Consider the following 21,396-nt stretch of genomic DNA (forward strand, 5'->3'; position numbering starts at 1 on the left):
AGAGGAATGCAGGTGGAAACTAGGCTTCAAGTGCTCCAAGAAGATCAAAGGAAGTAGAGGAAAAAGAAAGAAGGAAACAGGCAGGAAATGGGAGGAAAACTAGAAGGGCTGTGGAAAAAAGAGAAGGAAGGCAAGCCAGAGAAAGGAGCCCGCCTAGTGTGGCCCCGAGAACGGAGGAGAGGAGGGCCAGGAGGGAGGGTGGGCTGGTGGCCGTGTGCAAGATCCTTGGAGGCCTGCGCCACCAGCGAAGCTCCCTCCAACTGTATTTTATCTGAAGGACCTATAGCTGAAGCAGGTGAGGTTGGAGTTGCTCAGGCTGAAGTGAGGGTGGGGGATGGGGTGCTGCTTGAGCAGCCTCTGGGAACTCCGGATCAGATGTTCAGTAAAGCACCTGGGGGCTTCCCTGGTGGTGCAGTGGTTAAGAATCCACCTGCCAATGCCCGGGACACGGGTTTGAGCCCTGGTCCAGGAAGATCCCACATGACATGGAGCAACTAAGCCCATGCGCACAACTACTGGGCCTGCGCTCTAGAGCCCGCGAGCCACAACTACTGAAGACCGCGCGCACAGAACCCATTTTCCACAGCAAGAGAAGCCACCGCAATGAGAAGCCCACGCAATCTAACGAACAGTAGCCCCCGCTCGCTGCAACTAGAGAAAGCCCACACGCAACAATGAAGACCCAACGCAGCCAAATATAGATAAATGAATAAATTTTTTAAAAATTTGTTTATAAAAATTAAGCACCTTGGACACTAAAGCATTCAGAAAGTCGATCATGGGGAATTCCCTGGCAGTCCAGTGGTTAGGACTTGGGGCTTTCACTGCCGTGGCCCCGGATTCGATCCCTGGTTGGGGAACTGTGCAAGACTCGCTGTGCGGCCAAAAAAAAAAAAAAAAATCGATCATGATGCAGTGCTGATCCCTGAAGAGCTCCCGGAGAATGGTCCCCAGCAACAGTGCTGTCGAACCCAAGTTCAAGTACCCGGTGCTGAGGCCAAACAAACCGAAATACCGGAGTTTGGTGCAGAGGAAGGTTTATTGATAGAGAGGGTGGCAACCGAGAAGATGGAGACGTAAGTTTGTCTCAGATCCGCTTTACCGGCTGGCCTGGGCGCAAGGTTTTTCGGGATAAAGGGGCGGGGTCTTGGGGTGCGTGATCAGCTGACGCTCAGTCCTCCGGTGCGTGGTAACAGGGTGAAGCTTTTCGTGACAACGTCAACCCCCTGGGGTCTACATGCTTGTGGTCAGCATGCAGTCGCCTTCCTCCACCACATGTGGGTCTTAGTTTCTGCAGAACAATTCAAAGGTATGTGTCAGATTTTTATGTATATCCCTTCAGGAGGAATTAGGACTGTTTCATAGCTGAACTATTGTTTCTTGACTGCCTTTCCTTTGTTTCTGTATTCCCTCTCTTCCTTAATTGGTCATTGCTTGAATCTGCTCTTTGGAACTCAGGAAAGGCCTAGGAGACCACAGCTTGTTTCTACAAACAAGAAACAGGGGGCACAGGGAATTCCCTGGCGGTCCAGTGGTTAGGACTTGGCACCTTCACTGCTGAGGGCCCAGGTTCAATCCCCAGTGGGGGAACTGAGGTTCCACAAGCCGCGTGGCACAGCCAAAAAAAGAAAGAAAAAGAAACGGTGGGCATGGAGGGGCTTTTGTACCCAGGAGGGCCCATGGGGTCTTGCTCGATTTCAACAGGAGAGCATTCTCATTTTCTGCTGGAAATCGCCATGCCAGCAGGGTGGGCCTTTCCAAAGCCATTTTGCTACTCTCAGTACATCTGGCTGGGCAGGGAGGAAAAGCCAGCCAACTAGAGTGAAGGCCAGTCAACTTCCCTCCCCCGCTGCAGAGACTACTGGAGCAGCCTGTGGCAGGGCAACTGTAGGGACCCAGCCCCAGGGCCTGTGGCCTTTCACCTTGGTGGCTGGAGAAAGTCACTGCTGCCACTCCTTGTTTGCAGAACTCCCTGCGGCTTGGATTTGCAAATAAACATCCTCTCACTTTGGGAGATATGGGAAAGGGAGAGGGCAGAGTTTATCACTCATACATCAAATGTTTATTGAGCACTTACTATGTGGCATAAAGGATAGTTCTGCCCTTGGAATCGGGAGAAAAGTTGAAGAGGGCACTTGACCATTAAATGGACATTTACTGTTTGCCAGACCCCAAGCTATGCATGTTTCATTCATTCTTTAATGCTCACCACAGCTCTGTGAGGGATGCATTATCATCTCTTTTTATAAACGAGGAAACAGAATCAGTGAGGTTATCGTATTGTGATAATCACTGAATGAGAAAGTGAACGTGAACCCCTTTTACAACCAATAACGCTTATGCAAATGCAAAGTATTATTGTTACGTAAGGAGAGGAAGTAGGTGTCCTGAAAGCAGCCTCCTCTCCCTCTTCCTGGAAGATGAAAAACTCTTGGGAGCAAATAGCCATTCAGTGACTCTTGAGGGAGACCCACTTCGTAGGTTTGTTCTCTTCACCTCTGGAGGCCCAGGGACTTTAGGAGCCAGACGGAGGGAGGAGGGGTGTTGAAGGGAAAGTGGGAGCAGGGAGGGAGAAAGAAAGGACTCTGGGACTGGGGCAGGTCAAGGCCACTAGCTCCAAACTGGACTTTGGAGTGCCTGGTAGTATCAGGGATTTAGCAGGGAGGTGATTGTGCCAGAGGCAGGATGGGAAAGACCAGGATTGAATGAACTGGTTTTGGGAAGGCAGCCACCAGCCACGGAAGCCGTGAGAATCCCATGTTCCCCACGGGCCCCCTGCCAGGCGGGCTACCTGAGATGCCTGACCTACCAAGTACAATGCCTCCCCCCTTCAGCTGAGGCCTTTTCCTTCCTGGCCTTTCCTGGGAAGGGAGGGAGAACAATCGAGCCTGACCATTTATAACTAGGTGTCTGCGCCCATAAGCCTGGGCTTCTAAACTAGATACCACATGTCCATCCAGCCCGCATAGTGGGCCAATCACGCAGCAGGCTGACTCCTCAGCGGCCTTCCATTCAATTCTGACTGTGCTGAGCCCCAAAGAGGCAGCCCGTTGTCTTTTTCCCCAGGGTTTATGAGCCCAGCTTTGGTTTTCTCATCTCTCCCCTTTGATGATAATGAAATGTCAAGCCTCAATCCAAAACTGATATACGTCAGGAGAGAGAAAGTATGCCTAATCTGGACTCTGGGAACATAAGCAGTATAAATGTAGAGGGAAATCTAAACTCCCTGACTGATTAGAAAAGAAAGGGAACGTCCTGGAAGTGGCAGCATGGCCACAGCGCCCGGCAAAGGCTTGGACGAAACGTTTCATCTAATCCCGTTTGCATGGGTATTTGTTGAGACAGCCGTTTCCTCATCTAGAGCACAGACCAGCCATATCCTGCTCCCTGAACTTGAACCGTCACCAAATTCCACGCGACAGCGTCTGTGAACCAGCTTCTGTGCCGACTGTGCTGGCCTGGCCAAAGCAACCTTGGGCTCAAGTGAAGGTCACTCTCTGAATACGCAGGTTTCAATGGATCTCACTATTATTCCTGCAGAAATCCCACTCTCAGGGCTTCCCTGGTGGCGCAGTGGTTGGGAGTCTGCCTGCCGATGCAGGGGACGCGGGTTCGTGCCCCAGTCCGGGAGGATCCCACATGCCACAGAGCGCCTGGGCCCGTGAGCCATGGCCGCTGAGCCTGCGCGTCCGGAGCCTGTGCTCCGCAGCGGGAGAAGCCACAACAGTGAGAGGCCCGCGTACCGGAAAAAAAAAAAAAAAAAAAATCCCACTCTCCGTCTACACATTGATGCAGCCTCTGGAGGGTATCTAAATGTGTCTTGAACCAGTCCTTTCAGCTGTCATGTGGTGTCTGCTGGGTAGGACCTCCTGATCTTTTAGGCGCCCCTAATCCAGCACCACCACTGCTTCCCCTCACAGACTGGGCACCAGGATCGGAGTCCCGCACTGGGCCCTTCTACTCTGCTAGAGTGTTCCCACAGCAGAGCTGCCATCCCCTACCTTAGTATTTGGGTAAAATTGCTCTTCCGGTTTTTATAAGCCACTTCCATTCCCCTTACGACCCCGGTGAATCCCAGAGGCTGACTGACATAGGTCACAACAAACTCCGCATCCCTTCACCCCTACAACTCTGAGGCTTCACGTGGACCCAGCATGTCACACCCAATGCCTCTCCCTTAGGAGAGGTGCCTCCCAGGAGGCCACTCAGGCAATAGACCCAGCACCCGTGGAGGGTCCTATGACCCTCCAAGCAGCTCCAGTGTGACTCAACCCTTGACTGCACGTGAAGCCACAGCTGAAACTAGAGTGAAACCCCAATTTGACCTGCAGCCTTGTGGAGCCTGGCCAGGCCTGCAGGATGGAGGGGCAAAGGGACTTAGGGCCCAAGGATGGGGAAGCGGATTCACTGGGGAGAACACGTGATGCTGGGGAACAGCAGAAGCCGAGGATCAAGCACCTCGTACAGGGCTTCCCTGGTGGCGCAGTGGACACGGGTTCGAGGCCTGGTCCGGGAAGATCCCACATGCCGTGGAGCAGCTAAGCCCATGCGCCACAACTACTGAAGCCTGCATGCCTAGAGGCCGTGCTCCGTAACAAGAGAAGCCACCTCAATGAGAAGCCCATGCGCCCCAACAAAGAGTAGCCCCCACTCGCCGCAACTAGAGAAAGCCCACACACAGCAACGAAGACCCAACGCAGCCAAAAATAAATGAATAAAATAAATAAAGCCCCTCGTATGCCCTAGCCCCACATGTGGAAACAGCTGTTCAAACTATAACAAAACCAGGTTGATTGTGTCAGTTACTGAAGGAAAGTCTGCATAGATAGAGCTCAGAAAACCAGGATTATCTCTCAGGATTGCCCGATGGGCAAGGTAAATATTTAATCCCAGCGCTGGAATGGTGCCTGCTAATTCTCTGCTTTACTATCATCTTTCCCTTTATTCACTCACGCTGACAACATTTGTTGCCTGCCTCCCTCCCGCCGCCCCCCCCCACCGCCTCCGCGTGACCAACCCTGGCCTGACACTTCCGTCCTCCGATGGCTCAGAGGGTATCCTCCAGTCTTCCCTTAGGGGATCTTGGTGGAGAAGGAGGGGAGCAGGGATCGGGGAAGGCTTCACAAAGGAGTTAACTTTCAAGCCAGGTTTTGGCTGCTGTGTGGACCTCATGAGACAAGCCACAAGCAGGGAAGGGCAGGGAGAGCATTGAAGATCTAGGGAACAGCATGTGTCCCCAGCATCTCTGGCCAGACCGGTGGTTTCTAAATCCAAGCTTCCCTCTGAGGACTCCTTAGAAGCACTTTCAGGCCAGCAGCACTCAGTTCAAGCAGGGACTGTGGGGCTTGTAGATCGCGTGGCCACTCATGGGCTGGCAAGGGGCGAGATCCTTTACCTTGCTAAGCCTTGGTTTCCTTCCAAAAAGGGATGGTAAGAGGGTAGGCTTGAGTATCAGATGGTCTGGGTCCAAATCCTACTACTGCTCTCCTACTTGTCAGCTCTGGGTCCCGTGTCTCATCTCTTCATCTGAAAGTGGAGAACATGCCCATCTCAGAAGCTCTTTCTAAGGACTGAGATAGAGAATCAAATAGTTTCACCTGAGTAAACGTTAGCTGCTCTGATTATACTGTTATTTGTGTAGAGTCAGGAGCAGCAATGCCTGCCCCAGGGTTCTTCCAAGTAAGTATTGATTGAGAGCTCACCGTGTGCTCTGTACTGTTTGGACACTTGATGTCCTTGGGGCTGGCTTCCTGGGAAGCCGATGGCGTTGCGTGTGCAGGATGTTTATTAAGGAGTACCTCGAGGATCAACACCTGTGGGAGGGAAGAGAGAGAAATGGAGCACCCACGAGGGCCCAGTGCTAACCTCAACTGGCCCCACCGAGAGCTCTGATGCTGGAATGGCCCTTTGGGGTCACCCTAAATGGGGCCGGCCCTTTAACCCACTTTTTCCCCTGTTGGTCAGTCAATGGCTGGGGGTCTGCAGAGAGGAGTGTGACCTTGAGCAAGGAAGCCTCCCCTTCCTGGAGAGGCCAACAGATGAAGAGGTCCACACGCCACAGCACCCAGAGCTGGGACGCACCATTCCTTGAAGGGGGCTCTGAGCCATGCATCACAGTGCCCACCTCGAGCAGGAAACAAAACAGGTGAACATCCCCACTGTCCTGAAGCAGCTGTTCCAGTGGGAGTTTACCTTCTAAAGGTTGCTGTCAGGATGAGATGAGATAGTAGGTGTAAATTACCTTACAAAGGGCCTTTCATAACAGTGCAGGAGTGCAAAGAGTGAGAGCTAAAGGTCGTTAAACAGGTGGGGAGATTACAAAGTGATAGGAGTTAGAGGAAGAGCATCTGATTTGAACAGACCGGACTCAGTTATCTGCAGGTGTCTCCATCCTTCTCTGCCCGCACCCCAGGCTGTCACGTGGACGGGCTTTTCAACCCCGTCGGAGTCCTGCACCTCTTGAGACTCAGTTTATAAATAAAATCCTGGCATCAGGCCCCTTCAGACCCCTCCTGGGACAGCAGCCAGGCTCTCCCTGAGGGCTTCCTTCCGCGAGAGGTGGCTGGCATGATGGGCGGGAGCCCGACTGCAGGAAGGGAGCCCCGGCACATCCAGCTCAGCGAGGGCGGCTCGGGCAGAGACCAGGAAAGGGAGATAAAGAGATTTCCTTGGCACCGGCCTCTCCCATTTCTTTGGAAAACAGTGGGGAGGAAATCCACTGGCAGAAGGGCCTGCTCCAGCTCCCTTCTGAGGTGGGCCCAGCTGCCCTCCCCACAGGGAGCCCAAAACACCAGAGGGAAAACCAGTCTGCTAGCAGTTCCTGGGAGGTGTGGCCAGCTGGAGGGAGAAGGAGAAGGGCCAGGAGGAGGCAGGGGCGGTGGTCTCAGCCTCTTGTCCCTTCTTTTGCCCACCCTTCTCTCTTGGCCTCAGTTTCCATGGCGTAGGTGGGATGAGGGTAGGGCCATCAGATTCAGTAAATCCAAATACAGGACACTCGGTGCAATGTAAATCTCAGATAACCAGCAGGTAATGTTTTAGTGTAAGTGTGCCCCATGCTACTTGGGAGGGATATATTTATACTAAAATGTCCTTGTTTATCTGTTTATTTGTTGTTTATACTGTCCGGCCACCCAGACCATGTGCTGGGGGAAGCCTGCAGCCAATGCGAATAGGAGAGGCCCGCTGGCAGACAGCAGGGACAGAGCCCATGCTGGAGACAAGGACGGATCAGAGGGCGCATGCGTGCGTGAGTTCGCGGCTCCTTGGGAAGAGGGAGGGGAAGGGCTGGAGGAAGGTGAAATAGGAGCCCAGTCCCCAGCGCAGTCAATCCCGCAGCAGCAGAGCAGGCTCCCACCCTGACCCCACCTAACAAAGCAGGGACAGGAGAGCTGCAGGCAGCCTGGGCCTCCACTGGCCCCCTTGGCTCCTCCTGGTGATGTCCTGAGTGACCCTAGGCAACGCTGGGCCAGGGTCGGGCTGGGAGGTCTGGCTCATGGGCTGCTCTGTGCGTGGGTGGGGTGGAGGGCTGGGGGGACGTCCCTGCATGTCTGAGCAGAGCAGCAGTCCCCGTGAGTGTGCTGGGGATGGGAGGGTCCCCCCTTGGGTAGGAGCAGCACTGCTACCCCACCAGACATCAGCTACTGACCCCAGCGGCGAACCAATGCATCGCCCCTCTGCCCACCCTTCCCTAGCTCCATCCCTGGAAGCAGCCAGTGTTTCCCCATCTGTAGGCCTTACCCATCCTTCAGTGCTCTCTCTCTAATAAGAAGAACCGTAATAGTAACTACAAATTATTGAATACATCCTCCTGGCCAGGCATCTTGTTTCATCTTTACAGCAACCCTATGAGGTAAATACCGTCCCCATCCCCATTTTACAGATGAGGAAACAGGCTCAGAATGGTGAATTAAATTACCAAAGTCACCTCACCGAGCTAGGCAGCAGGGGAAAGGGACTCAAACCCCAGGTCTGGGGCCCCTGCGCCCCCCTCACGGCCTATGTTTTGTAGGCCCTCCGGTTGGGAGTCCTGGGGGAAAGAAAGGCACAGATGGGCCTTTCTCTCCCTGAATCATCAGTCTCTGGCACAGAGGAAATAATAGTGTTTGTTGAAAGACTCAATGTTGTTGAAAGAAAAATCTTGTTCCGTGTACCCACGTCTCTTCCCTGCCCCTGTGCCTATCCCCACCCTCCCGGGCTTTTCAGCAGCCAGCACTTGGAATATGAGTCCAGTCTCATCTGAGACGAGGGCTCTGAGGAAGGAACTGGCTTGTGACTTGTCTGTCCTGTCACTCCCTCCAAAGGAAGCCCCTCCCTGGGCGCAGGGGTCCAGGAACATGTCCTTGGTCCCTAGAGGAGATAATGCCTTTGTCCCTATTCAGATAAACAAGCAAAGCCGCTAGAACTCGTGTAATGCAAGGTGCAGGAGCAGAGTCCCACCCACAGACACGGGCCTGGACTTCCTCCCAAGGTCACCAGCAGGAGCCTGAGGACAGCTAGTCCCCATTAGACAGAAGGGCCAACCTTAGCCCATTTTGCAGGGGGATAAAGAGGCCCGTAGCAGGGAAGCCACGTTTCCATCCCTGCAAGGTTACCAGCTTCCCTGCCTCTTTCCACCCCTAACCCACTCAGAAGCACGGAGCCTCAGGGCCCATGACACCGGGGCAGCGCTCACAATGCAGTCTCGGTACAGGCAGCCCCTGGAGTTTTGTGACACAGCAGCCTTTACACTTACGTGTGCGCCTGGGCACGTCCACCACCACCACCCTTGACTCTGGGCCCCTACAGACCCTAGTACTCCCCCCACCCCCTGCTTCCCTTATCCCCCTCCCAACACTGGCAGATCAGAGCCACAGGAACCGGGGCCAGCAAGTGTGCACGCTGAGAGCCAAGATGGGGAAGTTTATTTTCTAAGAATCATCTAAACACATGGGGAGTATTTTTAGCCCCTGGCTCCTTCCCAGGTGCCAAATCTAAACAGGGGGCCAGAGAGACAGCCCATCAGGGATACAAAGCAGCATGTGGAGACAGGGTGGGACAGCGCGCTGCAGACCCCACCCTGCCCCTGTTCCAGAGGTTGGATGACTGTCAGAGAGAAAGCTGGCCGTGGAGCCCAAGAGGCAGAGAGGTGACCCCGGGTTCTGACAGGTCCCCTAACCCCTCTCTGTGCCTCAGCAACCTCATCCGAGCAACGGGAGAAATACCCCCTTATAGGATTGTCGTGTGGCCCACGGCGGCTCCTGCAGGCATTCAGTGAACGCGCATATGGTCTGTGCTAAGGGACCTAGAAGTCAGGTGGTGACCCAAACCTTCAGCCATGGAGCCTTCCCCAGCCCTGGTCGGCTGCAGTGAAGTGTGTGTGCTCGTGTGTGTGTGTGTGTGTGTGTGTGTGTGTGTGTGTGTGTGTGTGTGTACGTTGTTGTACCCAATGCAGGGACTCAGGAGTGAATGAAAGTAGGGCTGGGGGCTGCTGGTAGCCCCCATCGTCTCTGGGGGAGCTGTGTCAGGAGCCAGGCTGGCTGGGCACAGGGAGCTTAGAGCACCTTCTCCAGAGAAGGGGTCTGCAGAGGGTGGGGGGCGGGGGCTGGCGGGGGCAGGGGAGTGAAACCGCTCAGAAGAGGAGGCTCTCAGGGGCACACACACAGCTCACTGGCCTCAGCCTCCAGGGCGCAGGGGCCAATTCCAGGGGAGGGGCTGCCCACTCCCGGGGTGACTGGCCAGCAGTGACCTTGCTGTAAGTCGAGCGCTGACAGCACCTGCTCTGGCCTCCAGTTGCAGGGGACAAGCTGTGCCCGTTGTGGCCCCCACTGGCCAGGTTTATTACTGCGGGGTCAGAGGGACGGCGGCGGGGGCCGGGGGGAGGGTCGTGTGCTTGCAGTCGGGGGTTGGAGAGGCCCAGGGTCCCCTACTCGCTAGAAAAGAGCTGGGGCTTCCTGGTTCTGCTGCCACATTAGTCACTGAACGTTGCCTTGAGGGTGTAGTTGGGGGGGAGGGGCAGTTCAGACTTCTGAGAGCCCTGAGCCTGAAAGGGGGAGGGGAGGAGGAGGGCGCAGCTTGGAGCTTAGACCCCCCAGCCTGCCTGCGTGGGAACCAAAGAGAACAGGTTCGTGTCCACACACCCCCTGCTGACACAAGCTGCCTGCTGTTGCCATAGTGACAGTAATACCAACACCCCCACCAAGGCTGGCTGTGTGGTCAGCAGTGAAGGGAGGGGTGCTTATTCTTGGTCACGAAGGAGGAAAGGGAGAGGGAGGCTGCTATGGAGGGGAGCAGCCCTTGTCCCTCAGCCTAGCTGCGGGTGGTCAGGGACTCTGAGGGTATCTGAGTGGGAGAAAGCTTAGAGGTCACCTCCTCCAACCAGCCCCCCCTCCAGAGACCAACGGCAAGCCAGGGCTTCCAGCATCGGTAGTGGAATCCCATGTGTGCTGACCTAGCTCTGTGTCTTCCTGTGGGAATCTATCTCATCACCTCCAGACGGGAAGCCTGTTACAGAGAGGTTGTCCCCGCACCAGCTGACCTGGCCCCGGCCCCAGGGCCCCTCGCCACCCAGCAAGGCCCATTCTTGGCCTCTTCCCCTCTTCTCATGCTCCTCCAAAATCCATTCTTCTTTTTTTTTTTAAGTTTATTTATTTATTTTTGGCTGCGTTGGGTCCTTGCTGTGCACCGGCTTCCTCTAGTTGCGGCTACTCTTGGTTGCGGTAAGCGGGCTTCTCATTGCTGTGGCTTCTCTTGTTGCGGAGCACGGGCTCTAGGCGCGCAGACTTCAGTAGTTGCGGCACGTGGGCTCAGTAGTTGTGGCACGTGGGCTCTAGAGCTCAGGCTCAGTAGTTGTGGCGCACGGGCCTAGTTGCTCTGCGGCATGTGGGATCTTCCCGGACCAGGGCTCGAACCCATGTCCCCTGCATCAGCATGCAGATTCTTAACCACTGTGCCACCAGGGAAGCCCCCAAAATCCATTCTTAAAATCCATCTCACGGTCCTCCAAAACTCCAGCCCTGCCCTAGATGATGAGGTCCCGGAGCCTGAGGCCCCTCAACCCCTGGCCCCCTGGGCCCAGCCTGGCCTGGGACCTACCTGTGGGGCCCTTATTTCTTTCTCCCTGTTTTCTGGACCCTCCTCTCTGCACCTGCTGCCTCCTAGTCTCACTCCCTTCTTGGGCCCCAGAAAGGAAAAAGCCATTAGAGACAGGATCTTGGAGTGGGGGAGGTATGCCTTCATTGAAAGCTCCTAAGTTCAAGGGCCAAAGACCCTTGGATTCACCTGTGACCCAGTAGCTCCTGGATGAGGCATCAGTCCTAACTGCTCCCCGTATGCCTCACCCCTGCAGCCCCTGCACCACGGCCCCCGCTCCCCTCTCCCCCTTCCCCCTCCCCACCCTCCTCACTTGCCCACTGTCTCTCTCCCCCTCCCTCCCTCCCTCCCTCCCTCCCTCCCTCCCTCCATGCATGAACACTTGCTGGCCTCCAGGTGGCCTCCCCCCATTGGCTCCTGCAAGTCTTCTGATGGATGCCCCTTCCCACTGATTGACCACAGCCATCTGATACGGTATACAATGTGTCTCTTTATTTATAGTGTCTCCTGCTAGACTGTGAACTCCAGGAGGACAGGCATTTTGTCTGTCTCATTCCCCGCCACAGCCCCAGTGCCTAGAACATAGATGCTCAAGAAACACTGGGGCAAATAAATGAACCCCACTACCCACCCCACCTAGGCTGTACCCACACAGGACCCACACTCTCCACCACTAGTACAGGGCGGAAGGTGCTGGCCGGCTCTCAGCTGGCTCTGCCGTGGCCTCACTCTGTGGCCTCCACCCAGCCTCCTTTCCTTTCTGGCCCTCAGCTTCCCCCATTATATAATGAAAGGCTGGATTGGAACTTCTCCAGCTGTGGCTGTGTTGGAGCTCTGAGGTCCCTTCGGCATCTCTCCAATTGGGGTGTCAACGGGGAATTCACAAAGGTGGGAGGGGTGCCGGCTCAGAAGAAATCTCCAGGCCCTAAGGCCCCACCCTGGCATGCTGGGGTGGGTTGAGGGGAGCAGGGCAGCAGTAGTTGTGGGAACTAAAAACAGACGTAAGAGAGGTTTCCCAAAAAACATGTCCCTGTTTTAATCATCACCAAAGTCCAACCCGGGAAGCCTGAGGAACAGAGGCTCAAGCCCTCTTAAGGGCTGAGACCAGAGGTCAGGTGTCCAAACATGAGTCGTCATCGGAGGAAGCCTGCTGTCAGGCAGGTGAGCACGGGGGCCAGCAGGGCGGGCAGCGGCAAGGGCAGCAGCCGTCCCGGGGCCTGGGACCTGAGAACCTGGCGCTGCCCCCGGGGCTGCAGGGGCCTGACATTGTCTGTCATTTTCAGTTTCTTCTCGTTGTCATAATACAGCTTCTGAGAGAATGCCAGGATCTGTGGAAGGCACAGGGCTCAGCAGGGAGGGATGAAGCTGGCGGAGCTGCACTCCTCACTGTGTGACCTCAGGCCAGTCGCCTGGCCTCTCTGAGCCCCCTCAGGTTCTTGTGCAGAGGAAAAGAATCAGGGATGTAAAGTGCTTTGCATCCATGGGGGCTCAGCTCCCATGCGTGTCCTAAGCAGAGGGGACTCGCAGCTCTGGGCTTTGAGGGCCTGTGATTACTATCACTATCATCACTGTTACCAGAGAACAGTGGTTCTCAAGCTTGAGCTTGCATTAGCCTCGCCTGGGGGCTTGTTGAGCCCCAGACTGCCTGGGGCCCCCCTCAAAGGGTCAGTTTCCAGGAGCTGACGCAGGGGAGGCTGCACCCTCAGCCGGGCCCCGTGTACCTGGTCCTTGTGGAGCTGAATGGGCTCCTGGAACACGGTCCAGACCACCTTCTCATCGCAGCCTGGTGTGGTGAGCGAGCCCGGGTAGCGGAAGTAGTGCCTCAGTTTCTCCTTCTTGGGGAGCAGGTCGAAGAGGCTGATGTTGTCTTTCAGCATGGTGTTCATATCTGGGGAGACTCACACACCTCACTCTGAGAGTATAGGCTCCTCCACCATCCAGACCTCATTCTGTAGGAAGAAGTCTTCTCCCCTCCCCCAGCCCCCCGCCTCCCGGGTCCTGACTCACTGGGATTGGGGATGTCAGACAGCGCCTGCACCAGGGGCTGGAAGTTAACATTCTCGGATCCGGCCTGGAACAGGAGGGAAAGGGGCTTGAGAGAGGCTTGTGGGGAGCCGGTGGAGACCACCAGTTCACTCTCCCAGTCTGGGGTGGGGCGGGCACGCAGCTTCTGGGACTGAGGCCCTCAAAGGCCCTGGGCTCCCCACATGGGGAGGTACAAGTCACTGAGAAACAGAGGGGGAGTCGGAGCTTCTCCAGCCCCTCCCGCCTTGCTGGGATCCCAGGTCTCTGGATCCTAAGAAGCAGCTCCTCGAGCCCTGAGGGACGGCAGCCCCACCTCCACCATGAAGGCCAGCACCGCGATCTCATCTTTGGGGTCCTGGTTCTGGTTCGTGTTCCTTGATGTCCCCTTTTCTTTCTCATGTACCACGTGCATCTGGTAAGGGGTGAGAGGGATGGAGAGAGAACCCGTCAGGGTGCTGGACCCTCCTTCTTGCCCAAGGCAAGTATACCCAGAGCCCAGCCAAGGCATCCACCTGGGAAGAGGTCCCTCACCTCCATGGCAAAGCGATCCCCGTCGAAGCTGTGCTCCGAGCCCCAGTCCAGCACCTTGGACCAGTGCAGGTGCAGCTGCTTGGCCCGGTACCGGGCGGCCAGTCCTCCTCCAGCAATCGAGGCCTCGGCCCCCAGCAACACCATCACTGGAGGGCACAGGAGGGGGCAGAGTCCTCGCACCCACCTCCCCCAGCCTCTCCCAGCCCCTCATCCCAGCTCCAGCCAAGCAGGACCTTCTCTCCTACCTCGCACCCTTCACGGGCTACGGTCCCGGGCCTGAAGGGACAGGAACAGTGGTACAGCCTGGACCTTCCCCTGGCCCCCTCCTCGGCCTCCCTGTCTGCCTCTCCCTCTGTACACCCCTCACTGCCCAAACATGCAGCTCAGCCCGGTCCCGCCCGTGCTTCAACCCCCTCCATGCGTGGTGCCCCGATGTTCCCAGGGCCACGTCCAAACTCCTCAGCCCTGGGCAACCTGCCCCAGGCCCAGCTGGACTGACCCTGGGCTGGCTCTGTCCTCCATGCACGTGGGGCCACATGCAGCCCTTTGAACACCCCAAGCTGTTTCACGCCTCTGTGCCATGCTGTCCCTTCTTCCTAGAACCTGTCCCCTCCCCCACTACAGATTGCTCTGATACAGGATTGAAAATACTGATAGAATGTTCCCTCCTTTCCAAAGTCCACCCTGCTTTCCCCACCCCACCCTCCCAGGGATTTTCAGCCTCTCCTCAGCAAAAGTGGACAACCTGGTGTGCCCTGCCAGGAGGAGCCCAACCCTCCAGTCCTTGGGGAACTTGGGTCCCAGGATCCCGTGCCCCTGCGGTCCGGGGCCTGCATCCAGCCCATCTGAGACCTACCTGAGTGGCCATTGTTTTGCACAGCCCACTTTTGCTTCTTGTCATAGCCGGAGAAGGAGAAGGGTCCCAGGTTTGGGTCCAGCAGTGTCTTGGCAGTGGCGATGTTGATGGGGGACTGGCGGTCATTCTGGCAGCTATCGCCCCACTGGTCCGGCCCTGAGCAGAGAGGGAGGGTGGGCTGGGAGTCAGGGGTGCCTGGCACCGAGGTGTGGCATCCTCCACCCCACTCAGGTCAGGCCCAGCTCAAGGCAGCAAGGTCTTTGGATGGCTGGCAGGCTGTGCTGGGGGGATGCCCAGCACAGAACTCCACCCTCACCCTTCTCCCTCCTCAGACACTCACACTCACACAAAACCAGCAAGGCGTGGTGTGGACAGGGTAGGACTAGGGTGTGAGCTCTGGGGTAGGGGACCACCTCAGATGCTGGGCTGTGAAAGGAAAGCTCCGTGATAACCTGCTTCCTAGGGGTTCCGAAGTTCAAAGGAGGTTGATGGGAGAGTGCGTGGAAGCAGTGGAGTCCCCTGGAAGGGCCGCTTGTGAAAGGACCCCGTGACTTGACACTAAGCCTTATCTGAGCCCTGGGAGGCAGGGAAGGAGCCCCAGGGGAGCCCAGCCCCCTGCACCCAGGACCTCCCACACCAGTGAGCGGGGCCGGGGGGTTGGGGAGCACTGTCCAGTCACCAAAACAGCAACGGTGGGAGGAAAGCAGATTGTAGGAAACTGGGCAGCGCTTGAAAAAGTACAAAGAACCGCCACGCAGGCCCACATGCAGGGGTGTCACTGGAACAGAATCAACTCTCCATTTTGTTATGAGAGGAGCAAAATGAATTTCTCCCTTTGATGCTGCTCCTGATTTATTTCAGAGGACCAGAGGGCTGACTCTCTTGGTGTCAGAGACGATGACAGGAGGTCCCAGTAAAAACTCAGGTCACTCTATGTTCCCTGTGCCCTGAGCACCAGGGGAGAGAGAGAGAGAGAGAGAGAGTGTGTGTGTGTGTGTGTGTGTGCGTGTGTGTGTGTGTGTGAGGAGCTGATATCTGACTGGGGCCACCATCACCTCATCCTTCCCACCTTCCCTGGGTCTCCATTTCAACCTGGAGACTCGCTGCACTTACCCAAGCAGGTGTAGTTGGAGGGTTTGACTTGATTCTGGTAGCACCAGTGTGACCCTGGAACAGAGAGAGGAAGGATGTGAGGCCTGTGCAGAAGCGTGTCAGCGTATCTGTGTACACACACGTCTGTCCCTATGAGTGCCAGTGAACTGTGTGCACACAAGCAACTGTGTGTGTGTGTGTGTGTGTGTGTGTGTACACAGTGGGCCAGAGGCTGGGAATATCCCTGGAGTCAGAACCTGGCCTGGGATGGGATAGAGCATTCCTGGGGTGGCATCCTGGGGGACAGAGGGCCCAGGGGAAGGAGCCTTAAGAAGAAACTGTAGGGATGGAGAAGGAGGCACTCGAAACAGCCAGGCTCCAGGCGTCCCTGACCCACAGCCAATCCACTGGTCCCCTTGCCCAGGGCACTGTGCTCAGAGAAGGCAGACCAGACAGCCAGCAGCCCTTGAGGGGCCCTCCAAGGCGGGTCAGCTGTCCCCAGGGGCTAGCCTGGACACTCTCTACCTGTTGCTCATCAGCCTCCCCCTCCCTCCTTGCATCCCCTCCCTCAGACCTGGAAGGGAGGCCCCCCAGGACAATACAGCCAAGTTCAGCCTGGCTGCTTTCCCAGAGTTGATGGGATGATGAGGGAGATTAGGCTAGTCCCTCCCTGGAACACACCCTCTTGTGCTATTAAGACCCATTCTTGTCTAAACTCTCACAGTCCTGCAGGGAGGAAGGCGGCTAGGTCCCTCCAACCTGCAGTCCTGGTGTTTGGGACCAGACAGACTTGCCTTCCAATCCCCACTCTGCCTCCGGACAGGAGAACCAACATCTCTGAAAAAAGGCTGCATCATGGATGTAGCTCACTAATGCAAGGTGTTGACAACAGGACAAACTGTGCACATGGGAACCCTCTCCTCTGTGCTCTCTGCTTGATGTTTCCGTAAACCTGAAACTCCTCTAAAATTACTCTATTGATTTTTAAAAGAAAGGCTGTGTCAGCAGGGTGGACAAAGCATTTGATCAGAGCTGGAATTCTAGCTGGGCCACTTAGGAGCTGTGGGTTTGGGGACAAGTCACTTAATCTCTCTGAGCCTTAGTTTTGCTGTCTGTAAAATGGAACTAATACCATCCACCTCATAGGACTGTGGGGAGGATTAAATGAGAGATGGTAGAGAGTGCTCCAGGCAGTTGGAATTTAGTCAAGTCCCTGACGAGTCCTTCCCTTCTCCTTGGCTTCCTCCCTCCCTCCCCTCCTCAACCTCCTGTCAGGGCACAGATGGCCAAAGTCAAGGAGAGAAATGAAGTGAGCTGGAAAGAACTCAGGGATGAGGAAATTCCTAAGAAAAGCAGAGCTTCCTGCTCAGCCTGAGCTAAGGCCTCTGAGCACATCCATCCCCACCCAAGCCCACCTCCTCTGGGGTCCCTGCAATGGGCATGGGGTGGAGAGGGGGCAGGTTCTCGGCAGGGGCTGGGAGGAAGGCCAGGAGACTGAGCACCTATAGGAAATTGGCCACCCCGCACTCTGGGCCCTTCAGAGCCACCTGGGGTTTCCCAGTCTCCCAGGTCTGGATCAAATGCTGTGCCTACTTTGCTGACACAGCCTCTTTCAGAGATGAACAGTCCCTGCAGTGTCTTCCCCTGGCCAGTCCACCCCCTGCCCGGGACAGGGCTCTGCTGACCCTGGGACTTGCTGCATCTGGGGAAGCCTGACGAGGGTCAGCTCTGCAAAGGGCAGTGGCCACTTCCCATCCAGGCCCGTCTCTGCGTGTTGGCAGACTCTGATGCCGGAGCCCACCACCCGGCCTCCAGTCCTGGCTCTGACTCTTGCTTATTCTCTGCAAGAGAGTTCATTAACTTTTCTGAGCCCACTTTCTTCCTTCCTTCCTCAGGCAGAAGGAGCTGCCACTGATCTCCCAGAGGCAGTGTCTAAGGACACACTGGATGGGAGGTCATTTGCATCCGTGAAAGGCTTCCTGTTATGATTCTCCTGGGTCTCAGAGGTCCTGAAAGGCAGAAGGCGCATCTGAGGTAGAGCTGGCCCCTCCTGGTGACTGATACCCAGGGGGAAGCTGTTTTCAGGGGAAGCCTGGCTTGAGCCGGAACCCTCAGGAGCCAGCTCTGATGGGTGGAACCCCTGTCAGCCTCCCTGGAGCCCAGCTGGTCCAGGCTGAGCTTTTCTGAGGAATTTGCTCCTCCCTGCTTCTGGCTACAGCTCCTAGGGTTGTCATGGTGACCTCTGATCCACTGTCTTAATCACAGACACTTTTGACCCACTTGGTTGAATGCTCTTGAAACTACCCTCTTTAGGAAGCAGAAGCCAGGAAAATGTGATGTTGATGAGGCCAAGGCTGGGGGTCAGGTCTGTATCCAAAGGCTGAAGGTAGGGGCTGGTTTTTAGGCAAGTGGTGGCACCGTCACGGAGCAGCTCAGACTCCTGTACTGGTTCATGAGGGAGCAGCCCTTACAGATAATTACCAGCCAGTTCTCGCAGGCCACTTCCTAGAGGACCTGGGAAGGAGAGGAGCTACCCACAGGTCTTGGCTCCAAGCTCAGATGCTGCCTAGTCCATCTGCCCTGACCAGAGATGGAGTGAGAGAACTAACGACCATCGCCAGTCACCCAGTCACTGTCCCCCACCCTTGACGTACCCACCACCCCAGCCCCCTGCTTTAGAGCTGATTGAAGAAGTTCTCTCGGGTGGACCTTGCTCACCGCACCCTCCCACTCCAGGGGGAGGGAGGAATCCTGAAAACCAGCTCAGCGAAACCCGAAGATGCCCTGGGCAAAGTCTCAGCAGCTCCTGGCTAGGTCTGGGACTCTGAAGGGGCCTATGACCCTCTCCCCTCCTCTCTCCCTGGCAGCAGATGGTCTGAGGACGTCGATGTACAGCCTGGTCACTCTCCAGCCTCAGGTTCCCTAGGAGATGAAATGGGGCGGCGGGGGGGGGGGAAGGCAGGACCCTCGGCAGCTCCCCGTCAGAAAGCCCCCGCGCTTAAGGGGAGCACAGCTTGTGAGAGGGGGCGGCTGAGAGAGAGCCCTGGCTGGCAGGGCCCAGGCCATGTGGCTACGGAGTGCCTGCTATGTGCCACACAGGCACGGCACTAAGCACCTACTCCCACCATCTTATTTGAATCCTCAGAACAATACCTGAGTCAGATTACTCTCTGTTTTGTAAGCGAGGAAACTGACTTACCCAAGGAGGAAACTGACTTACCCAAGAGGGAAGTGACCCAAAGCCACACGGCTACAAAGCAGCCGCATTAATTGCAAAGCATTTCTCTTTCTACAAGCCCAGCAGCTTAAGTAGGTTTCAAACCTCCAACCCTACGTGTTAAAATGTTCACATCCCGCCTTTTCTGTTTCCTCCTCTCCTAGGAGGAGGCCGGGAGTTGCTGCAGGATGCCCCTCATACCCCACCATGGGCCAGCTAAGGGTCTCCTTCTCTGCTGCTGAGGGAACCCTCAGCCCTCACCCATGACTCCAAGAGAGGAGCATCTAGCTTTAGAGAGGAGATTCGGCCAGGCGGACCCCAAGGACCATCCGAGGGGTAGCTGAGATGGGGACTGGCAGATGGGGGCCTCCTTCCAAGGAGATGGGGACCCCCGTGGGGCCGCAGAGAAGGTGCCAGATTGGATCCCTGTGCCCGGACGCTGGAGGCGCCTTCAGCTCCTTATCAAATATTAACACCCCTCTCCTGCCACGTTCCACATAGGCGAATAATTAAGAGCTCGGCCTCACCATTAATCTTTAAACGAAAATCACCCTGGCCGGAAAGACCGGCTTGGCTCGGGTCGCCGGATGTCCCCCTCCAGGCTCCCTACACAGTTCTGGAGGTGAAGGGTGCTGGCAGCGTCCAGGGACAAGGCACCCAGGGTGGGAAGCGGGGATGAGCGGGCCCCACTGCACCCAGTTTGTTGTCCTTGCCCCGGGCCGGGGGCAGCCACCAAGCACTGAGCCCCCGCCGGACGGACAGCGACCCACGACAGACGGAGGAACACCAGAAAGGGTAAGAAACGGAGGCGCGCGCCGCGGCGGCTCAGAGACGCATCCTTGCCCCGGACCCGCACGGCGCCCAGCGAAGGGCCCCGGGCCCCGCACACCGCAGTCGCGCACACGCTTTGCACCCGCTGCCCCTCGCCCGCCGCGCCCGGCCGCCCGCGCCTCTCCGCTCCCGCCGCCCGCGCCGCCCCATCGCCCGCGGGCGCAGCCTTGGCGGGGGGCGCGGGGCCTCAGCACCGAGGGGCCACGGAAGGGCCACAGAGGGGTCCCGGGGCCGAAGCCCTCGTTCACCTGCGCGGGCCCAGGGCCGGGCGGCGGCGAGGACCAGGAGCGCCGGCAGCAGCTGCATCCTGCGCAGGAGTGGCGACGCCGCCGACCCGGGGACCGCGCGCTGAAGAGGCCGCCGGGGGTCCGCGGTCCTGCCGACCCAGGTTTTATAGCGGAGCCGCGACGGGAGGGAGCCCCGACAGCAGGACGCGGGTAGCGGCTCCTCCCCCTGGCGGGTCCTCCCCTCACCTGTCCCTGATCTAAGAGCCTCCACGCCCCCACTTGCGCTCCGTACCCACCCCCACCGCCTGGTCACCTTCCGACCGGTGCGCGAGGGCCCCTCACCCACCCGCGTCCTTCAGCGCAGAGGCGGCGCCCACCTGCCTCGCTCCTCCCCTGTCCCACACCTGGTCTCTGGTTTGGGACCAGGGTAGCGACATTGCAACATACTCGATCCACACAAGGGTGGGGACCCCGAATTCCTGCCTTGGTTCGTTTTGGCGTGGACCGCTGCGCAGCCCTCTCGCCTCCGAAGCAGCCCGCGGGGGCCTTGGAATGGGCTGGGGCTGGAGGTTCGGGGAATGGAGATAGCGTCGGAGGGATGACGGAGTTGAGGGATGTGCGATGGTGTTTCTTGAATCCGGTGTCCCCAGAAAGAGGGCTTGCTTTTCTGTCTCAGGCAGTGACGGCTGATTCTCTGGGTCTTATCTCTTTTTCTGTTCCCTCCCAGGCTGCTCCAAACTTAATTTCTAAGCAACCCAGGTACTGCCCCGTGGTCCAATGGCTAAGACTCTGTGCTCCCAGTGCAGGGGGCTGGGGTTCGAGCCCTAGTCAGGGAACTAGATCTCACATGCCGTAACTAAAGATCCCACATGCCGCAACTAAGACGCGGCACAGTCAAATAAATATTTGAATTATATTTTTTAAAAAAAAAACCCAAAGACTGTTCTTCTAACACAGAGTGAGGACACTTATGAATTTCTGTGCAAGTGTGTATGTGATGGCCAGCGCTGGGGATGCTGAGGGGGCGGAACTGAGTAATGGATTGCAAAGAGGCTCAGTGAGAGAGGAACTAATGGGGTCAGAGGAGAGGGGCTGGTCCTGTTGAGCGCACCACCACCCCCCCCCCCCGACCGCAGAGATAAGATGGGAAGAGAAGAGACTGGGGTCTGAATGGATCTCTCCTTTTCTCATCTGCCAGAATCTTCAGAGGAGTTCAGGGAAAGAAAACTTGCCTTGGAGGAGGCCCTAGCATTTAGGGAAATGGGGCTGGGGGCCTCCATGAGAGGAAGCTGCCTCTTGTCTCACGAAGGATGCTCCCTCTCCTGGACTTGGCTCGCCTGCTACAATGCCTCTATAGACCCCTTCATGGCTCTAGGTACTGTGTGTCCCACATGGGGTGGGGACTTCCATGGCAGTTTGAGAAGCTCACTCAGACTTGAGTGGGGAATATGGACTTGGGTGGGCCTGGGCCCCCTCCTTCAACAGGAAGCCCCAGTTTTCTGGTCTAGTCACTTCCTCATCCTCTGCCAACCTCTCAGCACCCACGGGCC

At 56.9% G+C, this 21,396-nt stretch overlaps 1 protein-coding gene across 3 annotated transcripts; it reads right to left on the reverse strand.

The window, feature by feature from the left end:
- Positions 1 to 12,078: 12,078 nt before the first annotated feature.
- Positions 12,079 to 20,044, reverse strand: CA4 (carbonic anhydrase 4). Of its 3 annotated transcripts, none has more exons than XM_060134228.1 (8): positions 19,868 to 20,040; positions 15,593 to 15,646; positions 14,480 to 14,635; positions 13,624 to 13,769; positions 13,406 to 13,504; positions 13,075 to 13,138; positions 12,789 to 12,955; positions 12,079 to 12,395 (listed from the first exon to the last, which is right to left on the reverse strand). In XM_060134228.1, the coding sequence occupies exons 1-8, from the start codon at positions 19,923 to 19,925 to the stop codon at positions 12,201 to 12,203; spliced, it is 939 nt and encodes a 312-aa protein (XP_059990211.1). In that variant the 5' UTR covers positions 19,926 to 20,040; the 3' UTR covers positions 12,079 to 12,200. The 3 variants fall into 3 exon arrangements, with proteins under 3 accessions (XP_059990211.1, XP_059990212.1, XP_059990213.1); XM_060134230.1 differs by having other exon boundaries at positions 12,252 to 12,502; positions 19,868 to 20,044; XM_060134229.1 differs by lacking the exon at positions 15,593 to 15,646 and having other exon boundaries at positions 19,868 to 20,041.
- Between the last annotated feature and the right edge of the window lie 1,352 nt (positions 20,045 to 21,396).

This window comes from Lagenorhynchus albirostris, chromosome 20, assembly GCF_949774975.1.
Source record: "Lagenorhynchus albirostris chromosome 20, mLagAlb1.1, whole genome shotgun sequence".
Lineage (NCBI taxonomy): Eukaryota > Metazoa > Chordata > Mammalia > Artiodactyla > Delphinidae > Lagenorhynchus > Lagenorhynchus albirostris.

Coding starts and splice junctions, on each gene's coding strand:
- CA4 (XM_060134228.1), bottom strand. CDS start 19,925: ATGCAGCTGCTGCCGGCGCTCCTGGTCCTCGCCGCCGCCCGGCCCTGG. Junction 15,647..19,867: donor CCGGCCCTGGGCCCGCGCAG/GTGAACGAGGGC, acceptor TCTCTGTTCCAG/GGTCACACTGGTGCTACCAG. Junction 14,636..15,592: donor CTCCAACTACACCTGCTTGG/GTAAGTGCAGCG, acceptor CTCTCTGCTCAG/GGCCGGACCAGTGGGGCGAT.